At 38.0% G+C, this 10,287-nt stretch overlaps 2 protein-coding genes across 2 annotated transcripts; both read right to left on the minus strand.

The window, feature by feature from the left end:
- Positions 1 to 2,943: 2,943 nt before the first annotated feature.
- On the minus strand, positions 2,944 to 5,271 carry LOC122411401 (uncharacterized). The gene is made up of 3 exons (XM_043420150.1): positions 4,983 to 5,271; positions 4,779 to 4,911; positions 2,944 to 3,037 (listed from the first exon to the last, which is right to left on the minus strand). The coding sequence occupies exons 1-3, from the start codon at positions 5,227 to 5,229 to the stop codon at positions 2,944 to 2,946; spliced, it is 474 nt and encodes a 157-aa protein (XP_043276085.1). The 5' UTR covers positions 5,230 to 5,271.
- Positions 5,272 to 7,547: 2,276 nt separating this feature from the next.
- Positions 7,548 to 10,287, minus strand: LOC122411402 (uncharacterized). Its single transcript, XM_043420151.1, has 3 exons — positions 10,199 to 10,287; positions 8,520 to 10,101; positions 7,548 to 7,967 (listed from the first exon to the last, which is right to left on the minus strand). Exons 1-3 carry the CDS (start codon positions 10,285 to 10,287, stop codon positions 7,548 to 7,550), a joined length of 2,091 nt encoding a protein of 696 aa, XP_043276086.1.

Here is a 10,287-nt window from a genome sequence, read left to right on the forward strand (position 1 = left end):
CTCCTCCGAAATCGTAGTCACTTTAGAACCAGAGTCTATAAGTGCAGTTACCGGAATCCCCTCGATTTTCGCGTAAATTTCTGGGCACTCTATAATTGGGACTGCTTTTCCATTTATTTCCTCCCCCAACAAGAATTCACGGGTATCCGTGAAGATTGTATTAATGGGGAACTCATTAACACGATTTAACCGTTTCTTGCCATTGAGGTCCTTTTTCGTCGCATCCTGCATCTGGTATTCATTTTTTACTTCAATTTTCGTTGTACCTCGCACGTTTTTATTTTGATTTTTATTTTGACGATTTCTTTTGAGTACGGGTACAACGCTTATGCGTTTCCCGCCTTGTTGTCGTTTGGCGGCCCGTTGTTTCGATTTTGGTTAGGTGGGCTTGAATTTGGGTTTTGATTCTGGTAGCTGGAATTATAAGGAGGTCGATTGTTATAATTGTTTCCCCAGTTCTGTTGGTTGTTGCGGAAGTTTCCGTCGTTCGGCCGTTGGTTGTAGTAACCATTGGTCGATCGTTGGTTATTGTTTTGTTGGTAGCCCCGTTGGTCGAAATTTCTACCTTGTTGGTAGTTCCAATTGTTGTTATTGTATCCGTTATTGTTGGGATGTCCTCCCCGGTTGTTCTGCTGCCAGTTGTTGTTTTGTTGACCATTTTGTTTCCAGTTTTGGTTCTGGTAACCACCGTTTTGCGGAATTTTGAACGGCCTTGGCTCATGTTTGTCGCCGTTATTTTTGTGGCCTTGAGCTTTTGGAGGTGTTTCCTCCTCAATTCCCGTGTTCACTGGACCACTCTGGTCCAATTTTTCGAGGAATTCGATCAATTGCTCGAGATTTAAGAAACCTCGGCTTATGATTGTGGCCCGTATTTCCTCCGTGAAATGTTGTGACAAAGAAGCCACAATATCTTTGTCAGATGGCGGTGGAATCAAATCCCTAGCCGTTCCAAACGTTCGAGTGGCATACTCGACCTTGGTCATTTTGCTTTTCTCGGGATATTTCCCGAATTCGAGTTCCTTGCGGACCTTCCTTTGCACCTCATAGCTCCAGAATCGATTTATGAATTTGGTTTCCACATCCTCGAATTCCTCTATTTCCTCTTCCACGAGGACCCACCATTCTTGGGCTGCTTTTTCGAGGCACTGACCGAGCAGATACTTCATTTCTATAAAAGTGGGGTTTATTACCTCACAATATTTTCGAAATTCTCGAATGAATTTCATCGGTCGTTTGTCCTTCGACCCATCATACGTTGGTGCCTTTATTTTAATTTTGTTGTTTAGAGGCATAGTATCTTGGTGCGGAGATTTTGTTTCCCGATTATCATCACCATCGTCCGATTCTCCTTCCTCCTCCTCGGGTTTCGGAACGATTCGTGTACTCTCGGTGGTTGGACTCTGGAGTTTGTCCTTTGTCTCCAGGTTTTCAACCCTTTTCCGGATTGCGTTGACATCCAGTTGCATTTGGGCTACGCTCACTTCAACCACGGCGCTTTTTGCCTCGTTTTCTTGGACAATTCTTGTGAGACCCGTTACATGGCGTTTGATCGGATCGAAGATCTGATGTACGTCGGTTGCCATTTTTGCTTGCATGACGGTTAATTTTTCCGAAAATTCAGCCCTTAATTCGGTATAGGCCTGGTTGTTTTTGGCGATCTCATTCGCCATACTTTGAACCTGCGACTTGATCTCATGCATCGCCTCTGTTAAACTGACTAACAACTGGTTGTTAATGACCCCAATTTCGGCTTTGCCACGGTCTGATTTGGGGGTGCCGTATTCGTCCAAACGATTCTCTTCTTTGTCAATGTTCCCATCTGAATTGTCAGCGAAATTGCCCCTCGACTCATTGAAAATGTTCCCCGCTCCGGGAGGCGGAAGCGTGGTCGTGAAATCATGTGATTGAATATCAGTTTCTGGGTTCTGGAATCCAGAATCTGTGATAACTTCTTCTATTTTGTTTGTGTCAGCCATTTCAAGAACTTAAGCAAAGAAAAAAAATTTTTTTTTTTTTTTTTTTATTCTCACGTCCCTTTGCAATGCCTGCCCCACGTTGGGCGCCAAGTTGTAACGGTACGCTTTTAGCCGTGACCCGCTACGCGTGTTTTCGAGCTATTAAAAATTTAGGAGCAGGCATGAAATGAACGAGAGATTAAGAATTTGTGTTTGAAAATATAACAATCGTGTTTATTCAAAATAATTTGGTTGAACAAATGTTGATGCGGTGCAAATAGTTGGTGTTTTGTGGTGTAAATGAAAATATCTGCCCAATTTCAATAAACTTGTCCAATTTATGCGTGGTGTCGCTCTCTTACGTCAAGAAACTTGTCCAATTTTAATTATTTCTGCTCTCTTTTGCTAATTCTTATCAATTCTGGTCTGTGAGCTCAGAAATTAATGCCTAATTTCTTTTTTTTTTCAAATTTAATCAATCTGATTAATTCTGTGTTCCTATACAATTTTAAAGGCTATTGTTGGACTGGCTCGATACAAATCAACTGAGATTGATTCAATTTTTCTTGACAATTAAATTAATTTTTCTTTTAGTCAGCCCTCGCTTCTAAGAGAATAGTGAAGGCTTATGCTCTCAAAATAAATGATTACTGCTTCCAACAAAATAAAAAGGGCAATTTTGATAATGGTCCTATGCCAAGAATCTTCAGACCCCACGGAATCGCAGGGTCCCCTCCCTCTTTAGCATAGGAAAGATGGATCAAGTTTGAGAATCTTCAGACCCCACGGAATCGCAAGGTCCCCTCCCTCTCAAACTGAATGAATAGGAAATCACCCTCGAATCTTTGGCCTGAACGGAATCGCTCAGTCCCCTCCCTCTCGGCGTGATCGGAAAGGAATCTCACCCTTGAATCTTTGGCCTGAACGGAATCGCTCAGTCCCCTCCCTCTCGGCGTGAGATTTGGAATATTGCGGGTGGTTTGGTTTGCTAGAGCTTGATTTCCAGAGTCACTACCTCTGTATTCGAAGCGAGAGCTGATTTAAGAATGAGCTGCCGTTGCTGCTCCGCACGGCCTTTTATACTGATTTAAACAAAGGAATAATGATAATAATTCCGTTTAAAAATAACTTGGACTTTGATTCGCTTAGAAAATAATCTCGAACCAGAGTTTCGATTGCTAAATTCTGGGATTGGTTCTCCAATTCCCGCTCGAGCTGTAATTGGACAAACTAGAGGCTTTTTTCCCTCGCTTTTGTAAAATAAATGATTTCTGTGTGAAAATAAATGTTTTTAACGAACAAAAATTGTATTCTGCTTTTTTAAGTTTCAATGGATCAAGTTTGTCTTTAGTAAACGTGAAATTAATAAATTGTCATCATTTCGGAGCATTATTTCTCCTAGAACCAAGTGCTCGTTCGTGACTGGTCATTTCCGTTGGAGCCAGCACGCAATTGGAGTTTTCTGGACAAGTTTTACCTGAACTCTCTTAATTGTCTTTTCGACTGGATTTTTAATTTGTTTTATTCAATTGAACCTTGCCTTTTCTGAAAATGAAATTAATAGTGTCTTTGAGACATCAAATAAGAGTAATTGTGAGAGAAAAGAGTTTTTCTTATTAAAGCAATAGCCTTTACGCCGAGCCACGGAGAGTCGCGTCGAGCGGCTAACAAGGAAAGGTTCTCTGCTGACGTCCTTCGATTTTGATGAAATTTAAATATGTTATTCTACATCAAAATCTAAAAGACACGTATTTTTTTTTATCGGCGGAAAAACGTTTTTAGGGGTTGAAATCACCCTTCAAAGTTGAGACCTCCGAGGGGTACTTTTCAGGTTTCACCTATTTTCACCTGAGATAATAGAATGCACCCAAATGGATAATTATCTTAATGATAAACGATGAAAAATGCAACTGGTTTCATATCGGAGGGTTGCATAGGAAAAAAGTTATAGGGGTTGAAATTCACAAAATCGTTATAACAAAAAAAGTATTGCACCTATCTCGATGAACTTAATTGCATTTCGAAGAGGGCAAAAAAATAGTAGATACGGGTTTTTGCGTTTTTCTCGCAAATCAAGTTAAGGGGGTGAACTACCCCTATATATGTTTACATCAAATCTCAATAAAACGGCAGTAATTTTTTGTTTTCCTTATTTCCTCTGGTCGTGATACGTTTTTCCTTATTGATAATTCTGACTGATTTATATTTGGCAATGAGATAACACAGGCATACGATGAGAGCTTACACATATTCGTTTCGGTAGATAAGACCAAGATTTGGGATGACGCATAGAAAAATTGCGTAGTCAAGTAAAAAAAAAGAGAGCGTACAATATGCTTATATCTTTTATTGATAATATGTCAACAGTAATAAATAGAAGCGAATATATAATCGTATGCTCTATTAGCCGTTGTAAGTACTGCAGTAATGATAGTCATCGAAAAAGTGTTTAAAACATAGCGACTTTTTACACCAGGAACAGCGAACAATAGCAACATTTTCACATCCTGGAACTTCACAATGTGAGTTGCAAGAATCTCCAAATGCAAAGTCTACAGGATTTTCAAAATTGGCTGGTTTTTCTTCAATATAACCACTTTTGTACCAAGAATATTTGAAAAGATCGATATAACGTGGTGACGACAGTTGGTTATGAACGAGTGACTGCAGCTTTATGATATTATTTCTCAAATGCAAATCAATATTATAATTCATCAATAGACAAGTATCAGAAAAATGTCTAACAAAATTTTTCCATACTCGGAATCCAAATACATCGAGGGGTTGGATTTTTCCGGTAGTTCCTTTAGGTATAATCATTACTTTGACATCTCTATTTGAAGTCCAACATCAAGTACAGCTTGGGGACAGTGTCCAGTCCAAGAATCAATCAGTAATAAAGATTTTGAACCAATTTTCGGGAAAAACACATGCTGCAACCAAATTTTGAAATGATCTGAAATTAGAAAAACGTATTTTTTTCATTCGAAAAAATATCTATACACAAACAGTGGGTGTAATTTATACCTGAAGTAAGCTTCCCAGACTTGGATACTTCTATGTACACATTATCTGGTCTGAAAAGCGTTTTCTCCACTATTGGACCAATCTTGCCGGTTGGTTCTTTTAAAACCAAAAATAGAGGAGATAGCAGTTTGCCGTCAGCTGATATAGTCGGCTGAATCGTATAACTGTGGGTCGTAGATGAGACTGATTGTACAAGACATTGTACTTGCTTTTCTCCTTCGATTGCTAAAGTTCTTCCGGAATGCATTTCTAGCTGGAAGCCACTCTGATCTGCGTTGAATGTATTTGACAATTTGTATGTTGCAATATTTTGCTTTACGTCAAAGACAAATTTTTGAATTTGTTGTTCCAAGATTTCTCCATCTTCAATTGTTTTGGATGTAATGAACTTATTAATTTTTCTCGATACGATACGATGAGCCGCTTTAAATGATTTTATCCACTTAGGAGATGCTTTGAAACGAAAATCAGAATGCCCTATTTCTTTTTGAGCATGTAAGGCCCATTTTTTCAAATCGGAATCGTGCACTATTAAACCAGCATCCACAGCAGCTTTGAAATTTTCCAAAGTGTAACTACAAATTCGTGCTAATTTTTCTTTGTACGTCCCACCCTTGTTCAAATTGTATGCCCACCGCTGCAACTGTCGTATAGATTGCACTCTCTTGAACTTTTGTTTAACACTGCCCAGACTTAAATTTCCTTTCTTCCCGCTGCGCCAATACTGAACGGCCCTTAATTTGTACTCGTAAGATAAATCTTCGTCATCACGAGTGCATGTATCAGGCGGAAGTTCTGGTTCATGCAAGGCGTTTGCCCACTCCTTATCTTCAACAATTTCCATTTCCCAATCCTTGAACGGTTCTTCAAAATCCAAAGAATTTTCTTCTACCATTTCAAAACCACTGTATTCGTTCATTGCAGTCAACAAAATATTTTCAAAGTTTTCTTTCAACTGTATTTCATCGTTATTCACTGGCGAATCCGGTAAATGCATGACTTCAAAAGTTGCGAGAAGCATTCTAATAACGTTCAAAGGATTTATCTTCATTTTGATTAATACTTGCAACTTCGTTTTAAATAGTCTCGAATTGTAAGGCACTTCTTTCGTGTAGAATAAAAATAACCGACTGTGGTGAATATATTCCGCGATCGCAGTTTTATCACTGCTTCTGCGTCGTATTTCAAATCTAATTTTGGGAGCGAGTCACAGACTGAACAGAGATGACTTCCAAATAACACCGTCAAGTAAAGGGACGGGGGGGGGGGGGGAGTTGATGATAACTTGAATTGATGATAACTATAGAAATGTGTCAATATTTACCGAATTTTTGTGAAAAACATAAGGAATAGATATTTTTGGAATTTGTCTTGGGGGTTATTCAATATTAACTAATAAAAAAAATTGTTATCTGTAGAAGTTATCCCATCAGTAATTTTTGGCGGGAAAAAGTGAATTCTTTCAAACTATGGATGTGATAGAATTTTCAACCGAAAAATTTGATGTTCACGCATTTTTCTTGCTCAATTAGGTAAAATCCATTGTTTAAATAAATTTTGAATAGAATCTTCTAAGTATAACTAGAAGAGTCAGATTGCCTTCAAATGAAAAATAAACCATAAGGATTGGACGCATACTTTAGGTTCTATAACTTTCACTAGTTATGAAAATGTAATTTCGAGAAAAATCTATCCATCATTTAAGATGTAAATATTGAAAATGTGAAGGAAAAACGTATCACGACCAGAAGAAATAAGGAAAACAAAAAATTACTGCCGTTTTATTGAGATTTGATGTAAACATATATAGGGGTAGTTCACCCCCTTAACTTGATTTGCGAGAAAAACGCAAAAACCCGTATCTACTATTTTTTTGCCCTCTTCTAAATGCAATTAAGTTCATCGAGATAGGTGCAATACTTTTTTTGTTATAACGATTTTGTGAATTTCAACCCCTATAACTTTTTTCCTATGCAACCCTCCGATATGAAACCAGTTGCATTTTTCATCGTTTATCATTAAGATAATTATCCATTTGGGTGCATTCTATTATCTCAGGTGAAAATAGGTGAAACCTGAAAAGTACCCCTCGGAGGTCTCAACTTTGAAGGGTGATTTCAACCCCTAGAAACGTTTTTCCGCCGATAAAAAAAAATACGTGTCTTTTAGATTTTGATGTAGAATAACATATTTAAATTTCATCAAAATCGAAGGACGTCAGCAGAGAACCTTTCCTTGTAAGTACGAGCTCGCGTGGCGCGGGATTCAAATGTGATATTTCTTTAAGATAAAAGGGAGTGCCGTTTCAATATCTCATTGAAAAAGTGTTGAAGCAAGGATGATCTATGAATAAAGAAAATGGACAAGGAAACGTTTCGACTCTGTTTTTTTTTTTTTTTTTTATGACCACTCCCTATACATGCAGCGGAGCTTGAAACATAGCAGGTATAAGAAAAAAGGACACATTGAGCTTGGTCGGAGATTTTTTTTTTTATTTCACTTCCAATGTACAAACTCTCTCTCGCTCTCACCCACTCATACTTATTTACATCGCTTTCAAAGACATTACGGTATGTCACGGTGACCCCATGGCAAAGTATTCACTGCGCCAGGAATAATGTACCGCTTATCGTCATACGGACTTAGAGCTATTTTTGTTTCCTTAATAGTATATACATTGTGTAATGTGGACCTTATCGAAGATTGAGTGCGCTTCATCTCAATTTCCTCATTTAAACATTTAGTGTAGTCGTCAAAAGTTATAGTTCGCGCTACAACATTACTATTAACACCCTTTGCTTTTTTTACATCATTCTTACCTACAACTCGTGTTGCATACATTTTTGACCTAAGTCCGACGAATTCGGTCATAATAGCCCCGTTATTCTCATCTTTCATGAGACCGGGTACTTTTTTATTAACTAGCGGTATACCGTATTTATTATCTATAGGGTAGTCACTTGTATCGTATTTACTAAGATTATTCTTCATATCATTATATACATCGTCACACTCAATATGATAGATTAAACTATCGGTGTCAGTGTATAAGATTTTACATTTGTTCTGATATAACGGGGACATGAATTCATGATGGAATTCATACAAACATGTTTTTGATATATCTAGAATAGACATTCCAACATATATTGGCTTATTAAACTTGACCTGCAAGTTCCGAAGTTCTACAGCAATTAAATTTTCAGCGAAAATACTACGACTATGAAAGTTGGGTTTCGCAATCATGGCTTCAGCACCATATCTTCCTGCCCATTCCGTTAAAAGTTTCACTTGTACATGACTTCGAACATCCTCCATAGTTTTCCCAAAAACCGCATTGTTCATTAATTTGAAGAGATTTTTTTCAAACTCATTCTTTGCATTTGTTCGAAATTGGGTATTCAGGTCGATATATTTCTGAAGCCACGATGATTGCCTAAATTTCAAAATCCTATGTATTTTTGCGAGTTTTACACCATGTTTTAGACATTGCTGTAACGCGCGATAATGTATGACGTAACGCTTTTTCGCACTAACTGAGGCAATGAGCTTCTCCTGCTGTTTACCCGGAGGTTTTTCATGCGTCGGACAGAATGGTAAATCACTATGGATATCATGTAGTTCTTCTGTATATTCCAAATCGACCTCAAGCAGATAACCATGTGTACCATTCAATGGAATTGATTCGACATCGAAATTTTCAACATTTTCAATAAATTCGAACTGATCGTAGGGCAATGCTTGGCTCATTGCCCATCCATATAAATTATTAACGTCATAATACATTAAATACGTAGACGGTTCCGACGGATCATAAGATGGCATGTATTTATTATTGGCGCGGGCATATCTACCACTGCATTGGCTTAGACCTCCACGAATGCCTCTTTCCATAAATAAGATCATGTCAATATCTGTGAGCAATTCGAATCTGATCTTTGTGTATCGCATCATTGCATCCCAGGTATATCCAGGAAGTGTATAATAATATGCGGGATCGAGACCGTAACTTTTCAAACAGGTGTTACGAAAATTTTCAAAAATGTCAGCTAGCAATAAAACATCGGTTTTTAAATATAAATCACTGTATTCTCCAAGTGTTTGAGTGGAAAATCGCTCCCAAACGGTCAAAGCATGAGCGTACTCATTTTCCGATACCGTTGAATCGGTTAAAGAACTATAGAATGATGCTCGCGGTGGAAGTGCCGTTTCCTCCAGTCTGTCAAAGCTATCGATGTACTCGTATGGGAATACACCTTTTCGCGTTAACAGATTGAAATTATCGGTATCTCGGAATTCATATTTTAAAACCGTGAGTTGATCAGGAGTCAAGAAAGATGCTAATTTATCAAGACTTGTGTTCAGAAATTTATATGAATCAATGAAGCGCAACTTAATATTTTTTCTATGATCTTTCGAAGTTATAACGGTTTTCGAAAAAGAAATATACTTTTCTTTCGTTATAGGTAATAAATCAGTTTTCCCCTTGAACGCCGTAGCTACTTCTTTGATGATAAAATGAGCATCGTAGCCCGACAAATTATGGAAAACTATGGGGATGAAGAAAGACTCTTGATATTTTAAATTACAGTCTTGATGCGCTGGAACTCTGAATTTGCCTGTTAAATGACAATGATCGCGTACTCGAATATCACCCAGTACGAATGGTTTCTCACAGATATAACATTCCGTATTTTCTCGGAATTTTCGCCACTCTTGTGGAGTCAATTCTTTCATCGGAATGATGGTATATAAAATGGTTGCTACTTGTTTCGCCAATTGTTCTAATCTACGTACGAACCATTGAACGCAGTCCTCGCCCCGATGTGTGTGATACCCTGACAATGATTCGTCATACGAGCAGTTGACGTAGTATCCCACGCTGAAGACTTGGTGATGTTGATATTTATTGCGGTCCATATCTTCAGCCGTGGTTTTTTTCAAAATGCACTCGAGGTCGGCATACACGATGAACGGTAGAAGCTCCTTTCGATTCACGTTCTTGAATTCCAACCATTTGTCATGTGCATTAGGCAGCAGAATCACGCAATCGTTCATCTCGCCACAATCCACCTCATGTGATTGGAGCTTCTCATGAGATGAAAAATAATGAAGGCATCTATGAAGGAGCAGAAAAAAACATTTTTTAATTACTCACAAATTTTTATTATATTTTAAAAATCGTATATATATAGTGGTATACCGATATCACTTACCGATCACAGATGTATTTTCGACCGTTGTGCGCATTCAGCTGCTTGCTCACTAACTGCGATAGATTTTTAATCCATGCGAAATGTCCCAT

The sequence above is a fragment of the Venturia canescens genome, chromosome 5 (genome assembly GCF_019457755.1).
Source record: "Venturia canescens isolate UGA chromosome 5, ASM1945775v1, whole genome shotgun sequence".
Classification (NCBI taxonomy): domain Eukaryota; kingdom Metazoa; phylum Arthropoda; class Insecta; order Hymenoptera; family Ichneumonidae; genus Venturia; species Venturia canescens.